This window comes from Notechis scutatus, chromosome 4 (genome assembly GCF_049901735.1).
Source record: "Notechis scutatus isolate UNSWTSFEM ecotype Mainland chromosome 4, rNotScu1.2, whole genome shotgun sequence".
NCBI lineage: Eukaryota > Metazoa > Chordata > Lepidosauria > Squamata > Elapidae > Notechis > Notechis scutatus.
The window spans coordinates 11233859-11249549 of NC_142012.1; the positions used below are offsets into that span (position 1 = coordinate 11233859).

General features: G+C 40.5%; 1 protein-coding gene across 1 annotated transcript in view; it reads right to left on the minus strand.

The window, feature by feature from the left end:
• ANTXR2 (ANTXR cell adhesion molecule 2) overlaps positions 1-15691 on the minus strand; it is a 179091-nt gene that overhangs the window by 114831 nt on the left and 48569 nt on the right. Inside the window, exons 8-10 of the mRNA XM_026676453.2 lie at positions 11442-11502; positions 5927-6022; positions 2684-2753 (exon numbers count right to left, since the gene is read on the minus strand). Coding sequence (XP_026532238.1) covers positions 2684-2753; positions 5927-6022; positions 11442-11502 — 227 coding nt within the window. The remainder of the gene's footprint in view (positions 1-2683; positions 2754-5926; positions 6023-11441; positions 11503-15691) is intronic.

Consider the following 15691-nt stretch of genomic DNA (forward strand, 5'->3'; position numbering starts at 1 on the left):
GAAGTAGCCTGCAGTACCACACTCTAACCACTGAGCCACCATGGTATTTAAGTCAAAATACTTAATGCCAGCTGGTAAGTATTTAAGTCAAAATACTTAATGCCAGCTGGTTGTGAATTATCTAGGGACTCCATCCCATTCTGAGAAGCAAACTTTGATATGCTACAACCCTATCTTCCATTTGTACCTTTCTGAATTTAGCTGCACATTTCTGGACCAAAGCACCTATACTTTTAATCTTCTGATTATGCTTACATGAACCTAATGATATTCGGCAATACAGGTAGTCCTTGACTTACAATGGAGCCCAAAAATTTCTGTTGCTCAGTGAGATATTTGTGAAGTGAGTTTTGCCCCATTTTATAATCTTTCTTGCCATTGTTGTTAAATGAATCACTGCAGTTGTTAAGTTAGTAACACGGTTATTATGTGAATCTCGTTTCCCCGTTGATTTGGCTTGTCAGAAGGTCACAAAAGGTGATTACAAGATGCCAAGATACTGCAACTGTCATAAATGAGTCAGTTGCCAAGCATCTGAATTTTGATCACATGACCATGGAAATGATGCAACAGTTGTAAGTGTGAAAAACAGTCACAAGTCACTTTTTTCAGTGTAATTTTAAACGGTCACGGAGTGAACTTTTGTAAGTCGAGAACTACCTGTGCAGTAAATGAAAACATGAATATCTTATGCATTATAAGTATTGCAAAATTTTCCCAGCAGGGTTTTTTGGTAAAGTCTTTTAACACTTCCAATTTTCCACAAGTCATCTGGAAATAAAGATGATTCAGCTGTCCCTCTGTATCACAAGCAAGTGAACAATCCCACCACAACTGATGCAGAAATGTGAGGGGGAAAAGTAGAAATAATGCAGAAAAGTTCAATTCTGAATATTGAAAACTTGAAAGAGACTTTTTTCTAATGTCTCAACAAATATTCCACACTTCTAAGAAGTGTTTGCAGCTTGTCTCAAAGATGCTTTTTCAAAAAATAAATGGACTTCCTTTGTTTTTAGTTGAAGACATTTCACTTTTTGTTCAAGAAGTTTCTTCCAGTTCTGATTGAATCCTACCATTCCCCACTATTCAGTCAGAAATGAAGAAGCTTCTTGGATGAGAAGCGAAATCTCTTCACGGAAAAAACCAAAAAAGTCCAGTTGCCTCTTGAAAAAGCATCTTTGGGACAACCATGATCTGGAGGACTGAGAATCTCCATAAAAGATTCTTTTGGAGCTTGTAAGAATCCACTTTCAAAAACTACCCTCCAATAGGATGAAAAGCTGTATAGTCAGAGCAGCCCATTTTCAACGCTTGTTTCCAGAGTCCAAACGTTTTGCACCTTTCTAACAATAAACCATAATAATCACAGATCACACTAACATTTCCATTCCAGAGAATATACTTTGCCTTTCAGACTAGCATTCCATGAAGTAATAGATCAGAATAAAAACAGCCTTTTAATTTCACATTCGTTTCTCCTATTTGCACAGATTGTACAATTAGGCCTCAACTTACAGCTTACAATTGAGATCAGAATTTCTGTTCTTAAACAGTGGTTGTTAAATGAGTTTCACCGATGTTATGCCTTTTATGCCACAGTTGTTAAGGGAGTTACTGCAGTTGTTAAATGGATCAGTAGGTTGATAAGCAAATCCAGCTTTTCCCATTATCTTTGCTTGTCAGAAACCCGCCGGGAAGGTCACAATTGGCAATAGCAATAGCACTTAAAGACTTATATACTGCGTCACAATACTTTACAGCCCTCTCTAAGCAGTTTACAGAGTCAGCATGTTGCCTCCAAATAATCTGGGTCCTCATTTTACTGACCTTGGAAGGATGGAAGGCTGAGTCAATCTTGAGCCGGTCAGGATCGAACTGTTGGTAGTTGGCAGAGTCAGCTTGCAATACTGCATTCTAACCACCGTGCAACTACAGCTTCCTTTCTTCCTTCTCATTTCCATTTCCTCCTTCTCATCTTCCTTCCTTCTCATCTTCCTTTCCTTTCCTTTCCTTTCCTTTCCTTTCCTTTCCTTTCCTTTCTTTTCCTTTCCTTTCCTTTCCTTTCCTTCTCAAGCAATAGTACTTAGACTTGCGTATATACTGCTTCACAGATCCACCTTCCCCAACATTGTATCTTCAAAGTGTGTTGGCATTGCCACACTTTGGAAGGACCAATGGTATATAAATGTAATGATGAAGAAAACAATGTGAAATAGCAATAGCACTTAGAACTTATATACCACTTTACAGTGCTTTTACGGCCCTCTCCAAGCGGTTTACAGAGTCAGCCTCTGGCCCCCAACAACCTGGGTCCTTATTTTACCAACCTCGGAAGGATGGAAGGCTAAGTCAACCTTGAGCCTGGTCAGGATCGAACTGCTGACAGCGGGAAGAATCAGCCTGTCATACTGCATTCTAACCACTGTGCCAATCACATGACCTGAAATGTTGCAACTGTTGCAAATACATGCCAGTTGCCAAGTACTCAAATCTTGATCACATGACCAGGATGCTGCAATAGTTGCTAAGTGGAAGAACTGCTCCTCAGTCAATTTTTCAGTGTCGTCGTAACTTCGAATGAGCTCTAAAGAAACGCTCGTAAGTGAAGGACTACCTATACGTCCTTGGCATAAGCTCCTCCCTCTCACCCTACCTTATGCCTCAGTGGGATAAAAATACTTACTGTCCAACCTCATAGAGAATGGGTGCCGGACAGAGCATGAAATTAGATTCCACTTTTTCCGGTTTTTCATCTAAAAAACAAACAAAAGACCAAAAGACCATATATTAATCTACCATAATAGATTAATTTATTTGAAATTATAAATGATTTAATGTAACTGAAGGGGAAAATACCATGCGGAATCTGGCCTAAAATCCATACATGTTACGTAGTTGTTAGGAGATTATTGTTATTAATTTTTAAGGTAATAATTAAAAAGTGATAAATTATTATTAGGAATTAAAGAGGAGTTAATTAAATGATGTATAAGGTAAAGGGGTGGTACACTCAAATTATTAATTACAGGGGAAACCTTTTGAACTATTTTAATTAGGGTGGAATTTTTGGAATAATGAAATAAGAACATGCGATGAAATTGCAAATGTGACCGGTAAAAATATGAAGTATAATGAATATGAAGATATGAGAATTATTCAAAGTAAAAAATAAATAAGTTAAGAAATGAATAGAAAATATATAAAACAAGTCTGAGAAAAATATTTGAGAAAATATTTATAGAAAATATGTAATGTAATGATATAGTCTGAAATCAAATGTGAAAGATGAATATATAACCAAGGTCATGTTTGTATGGAAATGTGGAGCCCTGGAATCATGCTGTTCACTAAAAAAAGGTGTTTTTGAAATGCTGAAAAAATAAAAAACTTTTTACAAAAAAAAAGACCACATATTGTATAATCGGATGATCAGACTGTTGTTTCTCAGTATCATATCAAATATGTGGGTATATGCAGGGGTGGGCTACTGGGGGCTCACAGAGGTTCAGGAGAGCCCCTAGCTAAGATTCTGTGCAGTTTGGAGAACCCCCCAAATCCCACTCCTGGCTGGCCCCGCCCACCCCTCCCAGGAATCCCCACGTGGCCCATTTTGGATGCAGGTAAGGGCAGGGCATGCACAGAGGCTCGGGGAGGGCGAAATATGGGCCTCCTGGAAGTTTGGGAAGGCCGGAAATGTTTTTGCCTTCTCAGAGGCTCGAGGAAAGACTCTGGAGCCCCAGAAGGGCAAGAACGCCCCCTTCCGCCATGGTGCAGGAGGCTGACTAAGCCACACCCACCATGGCCACGCCCACCCAGCAACCGGGCAGCAACCTTTGCTAAAAATTTTGAAGCCCACCCCTGGGTATCTGCATACTTTTGCATACATATACCCACGTGCATACTTATTTACTTACTTACTTACTTAGATAATTTATTTGTTTATTTGATTTATTTATTTAGCCATGTTTATGTGACAGCAACTTAACCGATTTCTACCCATGTTATAAGAATGGGTAGACTAATTAATCAGCGGTATGTCTTCCCTCCAGAAGTTGTGGGTGGAGGCTTTTAAGAAGAGATTAGACATTTGCCTGAAAGGGTATAGAGCAGGTTATGTTAAACACAAGGCCTGTGGGACGGATTCGGCCCACAACATGGTCAGATCCAGCCCACAAGGTTTTCGTGGAAAATATAAGGGTCCGGCCCGCGTAGCTTCGGCCCGGTCTACCCCAGTGCAAAATGGAAACATGCCAGCAGTTTGGGAAGTGGCGTCAAGCTGGCCATGCCCACCCAGTCGGCCACACCCAGTGAATGGCGTCAAGCTGGCCACGCCCACCCAGTTGGCCACACCCACCCTTCCCCCAAGGTCAACCACAGCCCTGATGTGGCCCTCAATGAAATTGAGTTTGACACCCGTGGTATAGGGTTTCCTGCTTAGCAGGGGGTTGGACTAGAAGATTCCTGAGGTGGCTTCCCACTCTGTTATTCTGTTGCTCTATTATTCTATTATTCTGCCTCTGGGAACAACCAAGATGGATTTTAGGGAGGTCCCCTTATGCCACTTGCGGCTGCTGACAGACTCCAAGCTAAGTCCCTGCTTGACACCCTCCCCCCATCTCCCTTCCTTCCAGGTAGTCCTCGACTTACAACAGTTCACTTCAAAGTTATAACGTCACACTTTTTTGTTGCTAAGCAAGACGTGAGCTTCTCCCCCATTTTACGACCTTTCTTTCCACAGTTGTTAAGTGACCCACTCCCATTGTTAAAGTTAGTAGCACCTCGGTTAAGCGAATCTGGCTTCCCCATTGGCTTTGCTCATCAAAAGGGAATCATGTGACCTCAGGACAGGGGTGGGATTGAAATTTCTTAACAACCGGTTCTGTGGGTGTGGCCTAATTTGTGGGTGTGGCTTGGTGGTCATGTGACTGAGTGGGTGTGGCTTGCTGACGGGGCATGGCATGGTGGTCATGTGACTGGGTGGGCATGGCTTGTATGTAAATATTATAAATGTTTATGTACATATTGATTTATTTTTTTTATAAAAAAGAGCAACGTTTACCCCAAAACAGGCAAAGCAGGCAGACAGATTGAGTTGCTCACAAAATCACAGATTAACTTAGAGATCTATCTATCTGCAATCGGCTACCTGAGTCTGCACTGAAAAACTTCAGTCCTAAGGAAAGTTCGGCTCTGCTTTTAGATTAGCTAGAAAGCAAGAAATCCAAGGATTTCCTGCTTTCTAGTTAATCTAAATCTCCTGGCAGAGTAGAACAGCTGATGGTCGGGGAGAAAAAAGGAAAAATAGCAACTTACCAAACCAGGCAAGTTGGATGGCTCGCATGCCAGGTAAGGAGTGAGTGGGCGGGGAGTGGGAGGGGCCAGCCAGTGGAATGACTTGCCAGTTCTCCAAACTGGGGACAATCGTGTGTGCAGCGTTTGCAAGAAGTCATCAGCTGTGCTGCCTGGACAGCTGACAAGCGCTGCACACAGGTGCGCAGCATTTGAAAATCCTCTTGTTTCCTGTTTTTTCAACCTCAGCTGCGCTGCGCAAAGCAGCGGAGGAGGGAAAAGCAGGGAATAAAGGACAGCTTAGAGCCTGGGCAGACGGGTGGGCCAAATACCGAAACCGGTTTGGTGTCAGCTGCTCTTCGCAGCTACAGGTTCTATAGAACCAGGCCAAACCGGTAGCCTCCCACCCCTGCCTCAGGATATTTGCAACCGTCATAAACACGAGTCAGTTGCCAAGCGTCTGAATTTGGATCACTTGATCGTAGAGATGCTGCAACGGTCATCCTTGTGGGAAATGGTCACGAGCCCCTTTTTTCAGTGCTGTTGTAAATTGGAATGGTCACTAAGCGAACCACTGTAAGTTGAGGACTGTATGTAACCTGATGACTCAAGCGCTCTGTGCTGTAGGGATACTCACTCGTGGTTGTTCCATTGACCATATAAGTGCAGACGACACTTTCTGGCGTCCTACCCAGCGTGAATCCCGTTCCACTTAGAACAACTTGGAACTTCTCTGAAAAGCAGAACCAACAAGACATCAGCGAGTGGACCTATGCCAAGCTTCCTTACTGACTTTTGAGAGCAAAATAAAACTCTTCATATTTTATACTCAGTGCTTGATGATGTCTATACTTAATGCCTGTGATTTTAGAAAGAAAGCAGAACACATTAAGAAACTCTTGTCCTTGAAGAAGCATCAGCATTTAATAGTACAGATCATTACAGCGGCAAGGATAGTGTTTGCTCAAAACTGGAAATCGACAATGGTACCCACAGATTTGGCAGTAATCAATAAAATTCACCAATGCACAGAAATGATTAGATTAATCATGACATTAAAAAACAAGGAAGAGGGAGATTTCTTTACAATATGGAATATATGGTACAAATGGTTGAGTAAAAAGGAAGTCAAGATGTTTAGTGAAAAAGATTAAAGAAATAGGAAAAAGGACGAATGTGTATATAGACATGTATATATGTAATGTGAATAAATAACTATTGTAACTTAGTAACAATACAAATAAGTAAGGATTTAGCAAATAAGTTACAGATATATTTGAAGTAAATGAACTTAATTGACACTAATAGATATGTATACTGTTATGACAGCGCTGCAAAGTGTGAGAACATATTTCTCTCTTTTTTTAAAGTTTTTGAAACTCTGAATAAAAATATTATTTTTTTAAAAAGAAACTCTTGTCCTTGTAAAGCAGCTGGAGAAGGAGGAAAAGAGTGGGAGGTCAGTTGATATATATATCCCCAGGGACAATTCTTTTCATCAACTTTCCCAACAAATTTTGAGAAGGGTGTGATTTGGATCGCAGATGGGTTTGTCCAAACCATCATCATCTTCTTAATGTCTCTCTTTGTTTAAACTGTAAAACAAGAGAGAGAGAGAGACTCTGCAGCCCTCTACAATCCTTCCAGTAGTTGTCAGGAAATTATATACTTTAATATGATGGAAAGGGTAAATTGTTAACTCAATAGGGCCATGATGGTGAACCTATGGCATGTGTGCCCAAAGTGGCACGCGAAGCCATATCACCTGGCACACGTGGCCTTGCCTGTTTGTCTTTCAGGTTTCTTATGTGCATGATGATCATATCCTTCATGCGCACAGCAGTACCGAAAACCGGTGTGCACATTTCTGGAGCGTGGCCCCCACGAGTGCACGTGCACCATATTTCCGCATGACCGTTTCAGCACACGATGCCAAAAAGGTTCACCATCACTGCAATAGGGATTTGTTATTAAACATAAGGGAATGATCACACGGACTGATTTCAATGTAAAATAAATTAAGTCAAGTTTATTTGGGAGCTTTTTTTGGCTTTACCACAAAAGCCAAGTATATAGGACATATTTCACGTACAACCACAATTGAACCCCAAATTTCTTTGGCTAAGCAAGACAGTTGTTAAATGAGTTTTGCCCCACTTTATGACCTTTCTTGCCACAATTGTTAAATGAATCACTATAGTTGTTAAGTTAGCAACACGTTTGTTAAGTGTATCACCCCAGTTGTCAAGTTAGTAACACAGCTGGTAAGGGATTCCGATTTCCCCATTGACTCTGCTTGTCAGAAGGTCGCAAAAAGGGATCACATGACCCCAGGAAACATTGCAACCGTCATAAATATGAGTCAGTTGCCAAGTGTCTAAATTTTGATCCCTTTTCATGCTGCAAAGGTCGTAACTATAGAAAAGGGTCGTAAGTGTGAAAAATGAGTCACGTTTTTCAACGCCATTGTAACTTTAGTCACTAAACTGGTTACAAGTTGAGGATTACCTCTATTTTATTCGTTTATCAGATTTTGAAACCACCTATCTTCCTCACAGAGGGGCTGTAATCCTAATTCTTCCTGAACTGCGGTGATTTTTACTTTAAACCTGGGTGTCAAAAATATTTCTCTGGTCTTTTAGAGTTATCAGCAGAAAGGGAGTGGGAGAAGTAGTGCATTCCTTAAATGATTATTAGATAATTGCTAGGCAGCCGGAGCTTCTGGCACGCAAGATTATTACTGGAGAGCATGATTGATGACTCTTGGATGTGTCCCATTGAGGAATATACATTGAGGGGGTGGGGGAAGACTAGGGTCAAGGATGAAATGAATGATGTGTCTCAGAGTCAGCTGCACCCAGGTAGCACCAACGTGTTCGCTCCTAATAAATCTTTTTTTTTAACTCTAAGAGATGTAGCTAGAGACATGATTTGAATGGGGTGGGGGATCCCGGAACCCTGACAATGGGATTCTGAACAACAGCATTGTGGATTGGTCAGAACCTGGTGAATAATCCATCCTATCCAGTGGTGGGATTCAAAAATTTTTACTACTGGTTCTGTGGGCGTGTCTTTGGGGGCATGGCGTGGCTTGGTGGGCGTGGCAGGGGAAGGATACTGCAAAATCCCCATTCCCTCCCCACCCCACTAACCTGCTTTCCAGCTCCATTCTCCTGTGCAGGGCAACCAAAGAAGACCCAGAAGATCAGCTGGGACTCAGGAGGCAGAGAATAGATGGGGCAGGGCCAGTCAGAGATGGGATTTGCCAGTTCTCTGAACTACTCAAAATTTCCACTGCCGGTTCTCCAGAACTGGTCAGAACCTGCTGAATATCACTTCTGATCATAGCTATGTTGCCCAACAAATACAGCAAATCCTTTTGCAATTATCCCTCTCTTGCATTTTGGTACCTAATGACTGTAGGCCTTCACAGTTTAAGGATTGATATTTATATTATAGTCAGGCCATGTTTTGTTTGGTTCACATGCAACTGACAGATTGGATGCCAAATTATGATTTTTAATATAGATTTTATTTATTATTTATTATTTCATTCTAGACTTTTTAACTGGGTATTCCTTGAGTGTTTTTTTAAACTTGCTCTGGTCTTTGACTGTAATAAACATTGACTTGACTTTACAACATGGAAAGAGGAATCGGGGGAAGACATGGAAAACCCATGCTCTTAAGCACAAAAAGACTTTCATGAATTAAAACAAATTTTACAAAGAACCTGGCTCAAGAATACATAAGAGGAAATGGAACAAGTCAGTTCAGTCACTCAATCCATCATCAATAGCCAGTCTAATTGAGTACTTGTGAAATCAGGTTCGTCAATTAGAAACAGCTGTTTCAGCCCTTTCATTTCTTTTTCTGCAATAATCCTCGTATTTCACATTTTGGTCAGGAAATATCACTAAATATCCATGAAAAGACTAGATAATAATTTCTAGCAGTTATTGCTAAGTGTCACAGGGAATAAAAGCTGTTTAGACCCAAATTCACTTGTCTTAGTGAAAATAGGGTTTCCTGCCTAAGCAGGGGGTTGGACTAGAAGACCTCCAAGGTCCCTTCCAACTTTGTTATTCTATTCTATTCTATTCTATTCTATTCTATTCTATTCTATTCTATTCTATTCTATTCTATTCTATTCTATTCTTTCCCTATTCCTGTTTTATTCTGTTCTATTCTATTATAAAAAGGATTAGTTTTAAGACAAAAATAAAATGTAAAACTAATAATTAAAAATAGTAAATAAATGAATAAATTAATTAAAAGGAAAAACAAACAAACAAACAAATAAATTCAAAGGGCAAACTTGATGGACCACTAGGCCTTTTTCTTTTGTCAGTTTTCTATGTTTCTATTTTGAAATGTTTTCAAAATGTTTCAAGGGAGGCAAACTTTTTAATCGGACACCGGTAATTTCCAAAACTAAAATCCCTCCTGCAAATTAACCTCCTTCTGGTAATGGATAAGTTGGAAAACTACATATTTTTTGGGACTGTCAGTATTCATTCACCCAATGAAAGGCCCAGATTTTCAGCTCATCTCTTGTTCATGCCATTTCATTCACGCAGCTGAGACAAGAAACTGCTGAAATCTTCCACATTTCCCAGAACCCACCGCATTTAATGGCAGCTAAACTCAATGGGAAATGCTAGCTGAGGCTGGAAGTTTACTGCATGAAAATAGGAAGTCCTTACAGTTAGACCTCGACTTAGGAAGAGTCGCTTAGCGACCGAAGTTACAGCAGAGCCTTCCAAAGGTAGAGGTAGTCCTTCACATACGACCACAATTGTGCCCAAAATCACTGTTGTTAAGTGAGACAGTTGCTAAATGAGTTTTGCCCCATTTTATGACCATTAGGGAGTGGACTGCTGCTTTCAGAGATTGTGGGGGCTGGCAGCAGCAATGAGGAATTTCCCGAGGAGCCTGTGCCAAGTGCGCGTGCATGCAGGGCTGCTCGCAGGAAAGAGCAGCTGCAGCAGCATGGGCGACTCGGGAGTAAGGCTGCAAGGTGATGGCCTCTCCTTCAAGAAGATAAAAGCCAGCTATGAATCGGATGTTCTTTGCAGGAAGCAAAGACATTTTGAAACTCAGCCTCGTGGACATTGCAGTATCTTAGTTGGTATTTGAAGACTCTTGTGTTGTAAAATATTTCTAGGTAACCTTATCTGTTATTTTTGGCAGCCGCACACAGTTTTGGCGAGGCACCTGCTTATCAAAGTTAATTAGTTTGCAGCAGCCTTTTAACCGGGGATTCGTTAAGAATCATTAAAAGGTTTCTGTTCCCTTTAGTTCATGTTTGTTTTATTGGACAAGGGTTTCGGTCAGAACAAATTGAAGGCTTAACACCCCCAACAAAACAGAAAAAAAAGTTATAAGATAAATAAAAATAAAAGGTTATGAAAATGGGTCTGGTCACATGATGATCTCTTTATGACCGTCACAACCTACGACCGTAATGGGCAGGCTCTATTATGGTCACAAGTCAAGGACTACCTGTAGACTTTGGTTCAGCCTTTGCCAACTTGGTCTGCTCACCAGCTGGGTGGACTTCAACTCCCAGCATTCTCAGCAAAGGCCAGCCTGGCTGGGCATGCTGAGACTTGTGAAAAATCAGTGTTTCTCAACCTTAGCAGCAGTAGACTTCAACTCCCAGAATTCCCCAGGCAGCCTGCTGTGGCTGGGGAATTCTGGGAGTTGAAGTCCACCCATCTTCCTGTTCCCAAAGTTGAGAAATACAGACGTAGATTGTGCTCCCAAGGGAAGAAAAAGTACTTTAGCCTCTTTATTTCACAAAATTATTGAAGAGATGTCCTAGGAAGACGTTGATTATAATTCAGAAAATCCTAGGTGTTGAAAACCTAATAAATCTCCCCAGGTTGTGTGTCCCACCACATATGCAACACAATATTATTGTAAATACGCTTTCCCTTTAAATCTGCAACTTCCAAGGTTTCCGGAGAGGAAACTGTAAGAATTTAAATCTGTTCACACAGGCTTTGGCAAACTGGAGTAAGGAAAGGAAAGTTTCTTTTATTCACATCTTCCTACTCAGCATATGGAAGTACAGTTAGACATTTTGCCCAAGGATGTAACAGCAGGATTGTCAATATTTTCACATTGTTTTCCAGTCGCACACTCACCTCCTACACAAACACTTGAGGGTTCCAGATTTAAGATTTCCGTGCACGATTGCTTCAGTATCTGTTTGGGGTAAAATGGGAAAAATATTTCTGACAAATGTACATTACGGTGGTTTTTTTTTTTTTTTCAAGGCAACAAGGATTCCGTTACAAGGAATTATTTTAACAAGATGCTGCAAAGTGTGATACCTGGTTAGATAGAGGTTATTACAGTGTGGATTCGTTTGAAAAATAAATAATTCACAGACATCATGGATTAGCAAATCTGGACATTTATTATTTACTAGCTGGATACTCGTGCTTCGCTATGAAACTATGTGGTCAGGCTTAGTTTTGGGGAGGAAAATAAGGGGGGGAGGAAATTCTGTCTCTACCAACCAGCACCCATTGGTATTCATCTGGCTAGCATCCTGTCAGTATGTGAGAGAGTGTCATGCCCCTGTTGGAAACAGATTCCGAGGAAGAGGAGGAACAGCCAACCGGGAGTGGAAGTATGGCTCTGGAGGTTGTGGAGAAGGCTGGGGAAGGGCAGAGGCCGGCTGGGCAGTCAGAAGAAGACCCAGGCCCATCCTCTCTGCATCCTAAGGCACGCAGGGAGGAATGGAGAAGGGAACAACGTGGCTTACGGGAGAGGAAGCGGCCATGATCCCCCTCATTGGCTGCAGCTGGGGGGAATAGTATAAAGGAGGGGCGTTTAAAACACAGGGTTGTTAGAAGCAAAAAGCGTGTTTTATTTCTGGCTGAGGTTTATCTTGGTTGGCATTCTTCCAACAGACTAGGCCTTGTTATCTTCTTGAAGTTTGCAATTAATTACCCTGGTCTGTCGTAGAAATTCCTTCAGTGCGGTTTGTTTTGATTTTTAATTTCTTCGTTATCTGTTCTTTGAGTTTGGACTGTATTTCTTTCTTTTGGAGACTAATTTTGGAAAGAGTTTAATTTCCAACTGCGAACAATTGAACAGTGAGGCCAAGTTGAAGGCATTAAAGGAAATTTATTTACGTTTGGGAATTTATTACATGTGTGCTGCTTCCCGGGTCATCACAGAGAGTTGAGGGCTGTTTGGAAACTGAAAGAGTATTTGCTGTGTGAGCAAGAAGGAGCCTGGGCGTGGCTTAGCTCAACTGTTCTGTACTAAAGCTGCTTGCTGCTGTGAAGCTAAAATTGAGCTCTCAACCTTCCGAGTGGGAAGTGGGAGTCTTCACCACCACACCCCTCATATGTATGTATGTGTATACAGGTAGTCCTCGACTTACAACAGTTCATTTAGTGACCCTTCAAAGTTACAACAGCAATGAAAAAAGTAACCTATGCCCATTTTTCACAGTGACAACCATTGCCGCATCCCCATAATCATCACATGATCAAAATTCAGATGCTTGGCAATTGACTCACATTTATGACGGTTCCTGTGTCCTGGGGTCATGTGATCGTGTTTTGTGATCTTCTGACAAGTAAAATCAATGGGGGAGCCACATTCACGTAAAAACCAGGTCTCTAACTTATCAACTGCAGTGATTCACTTAACAACTGCGTCCCCCAAAAAATATATCATAAAATGGGGCAAAACTCACTTAACGAATTCTCACTTAACACTATAAATTTTGGGCTCCGTTGTGCTCATAAGTCGAGGACTACCTGTATATGTATTCAAGGATGCCGCTAATCTGGCTTCTTATTCCTGGTGATTTCAAATGTACATTAAACATCTATATTGTATGTACAATGAGTCTTTTAGTGGCCGTTACACTGGCACTGAAAGAAGTGACTTATGGCCATTTTTCACACTTGCGACCGTTACAGCACCCCCATGGTTATGTGATCAACATTCAGACGCTTGGCAAATGATTCATATTTATGTCACATGATCCCATTTTGCGACCTTCTGACACAGAAAGCCAATGGGAAAGCCAGATTCACTTAACAACCATGTTACTAATTTAACAACTGCAGGATTCACTTAACAACTGTGGAAAGGAAGGTCATAAAATGGGGAAAAATCTCACTTAACAAGTGTCTTGTTTAGCAATAGAAATTTGTGGCTCAGTTGTGGTTACAAGTCAAGGTATATCTATATGGATAAAGCATTATGTTAACATTCCAAGTAACACATCCATCAAAAGCAGAACTCTGAGGTAGGTAGTTTCCTCAAAGAACTTGTTTATTTGGATACATCATATCAGCACAGCTAATGAAAACCAACTCTATTGTGATAGGACTCATCTCCGGGGGGGATGAGTCTGCCTACCAAGATGAGGTGGACCGGTTGCTTTCATGGTGTGGAGACAATAACTTGGTCTTCAACACCAATAAGACCAAGGAGCTTATAGTGGACTATAGAAGGAACAGATCAGACATCCAGCCCCTGCTTATCAATGGAGACCAAGTGGAGCAAGTGGCCAGTTTTAAGTTTCTGGGTGTTACCATAAAAAAGTACCTGACCTGGGGTGCTCACATTGCAGCCCTGGTCAAAAGGGCCCAGCAGAGATTATACTACCTGAGACTTCTCAGGAAGGAACAACTGAATGAAAAACTGCTGGTGACCTTCTACCGCTGCACCATAGAGAGCATCTTAACTTACTGCACCTCTGTATGGTTTGCCAATTGCACAGGGGCAGATAGGAAAGCGCTCCAGAGGGTTAATGTCATTGCCCAGAAGATCGTGGGTTGCCCTCTCCCCTCTTTGGAAGAGCTTTATAGCTCCCGCTGCCTTAAGAAAGTTCAAAACATTCTCAAAGATCCATCTCATTCTGGGCACCCTTTTCTTGAACTATTACCATCTGGCAGACGGTACAGAATAATAAAAACAAGGACAAATAGGCTGAAAAACAGCTTCTATCCTAGGGTAGTAGCTCTTTTGAATTCTACTGTATAGTGCAGTATTGGTGCAGTGTCAGGGGTTTTCGGTTCAATGTGTGGAGGGTGAAGGATGTGTGTTTGTGTTTATTTTCATGGTCATGATGTGAACTGAAGATGGTGTTTGATTTTGTTGTATGATGTGCAATGATAATAAAGTAAACTAAACTAAACTAAATTAAACTAAACTATTGCAAGAAGTGCACATTAAAAAGAAACATGAGAAAATATTAGATTACCCTAGGACTGGAAGACTATATACTACATTGGCGCAACAAAGTAAAAGAGGAATGGCATTATATATAAAAGATACTATAAAAATGAAATTAATTTACCAAGATAATGAAGGGAAAATACTAATAGTTGAAATATTGATGAACTATAAACAGACACTACCAGTGGCAATTTATGCCCCAAATGAGAGTCAAGAAGAATTTTATGATAAATTACATTAAAAAAATAACAGAACTGGAATATGAACATATTTGTGTTATTGGAGATTACAACGCGATAGTAGATGTAGAAAAGGACTCTAAAACACAAAAGATAAATAAAAAGAATAAAAAGAATAGAAAAATACTACCTAGAGCATTCTTTAAAATGGCAAACGAATTAGCAATTCAAGATGTATGGAGAGATAGATGTTCAGAAAACAGACAATATACATTTTATTCAAATAGACATTTATCTTGGTCTAGAATAGATATGATGTGGGCAACAACAGAGATAATTGTTAATATACAAGACATAAGCATCGAAACAAATATATGGGCAGATCATAATCCGATTAAGGTAATATGGAAAGGACAAAAGAAGAGGTCAAGACAGACAATGAACAATCTAATACTGAGAGAAAAAGAATATATATGTATGTATGTATGTATGTTTTCATATATATATATATAGCATTCAGCTTTGTTTGGGTATTTTCCCACGTCATTGTAGTTGTGCTTTTAAAGTTGTAGCAACGTTTCGGCAGAATCTCATCTGATCAGAAGCCTGATGATGGCAGATGAGATTCTGCCAACATTGCTAACAGCACAACTATGACGACGGGAAAATACCGACAAAGCTGAATGCCATACATGTAAGTACCCGAAAACTTAAGAATATATATATATATATATATATATATATATATATTTGTTTTCTTAAGTTTTCGTGGTACTTACATGTATGGTGTTCGGCTTGGTTCGGGTATTTTCCCACGTCATTGTAGTTCTTTTAAAGTTGTAGCAACGTTTCAGCAGAATCTCATCTGCCATCATCAGGCTTCTGTATTGTGTCCGTCTGTGAGTCAGACTTTTACAGACAAAATTAGTAAGGTACTACACAGACATCACATCAGGACTGCCTTCAAAACAGACAGAAAAATAGCAGCCATCCTTAGCAACCCC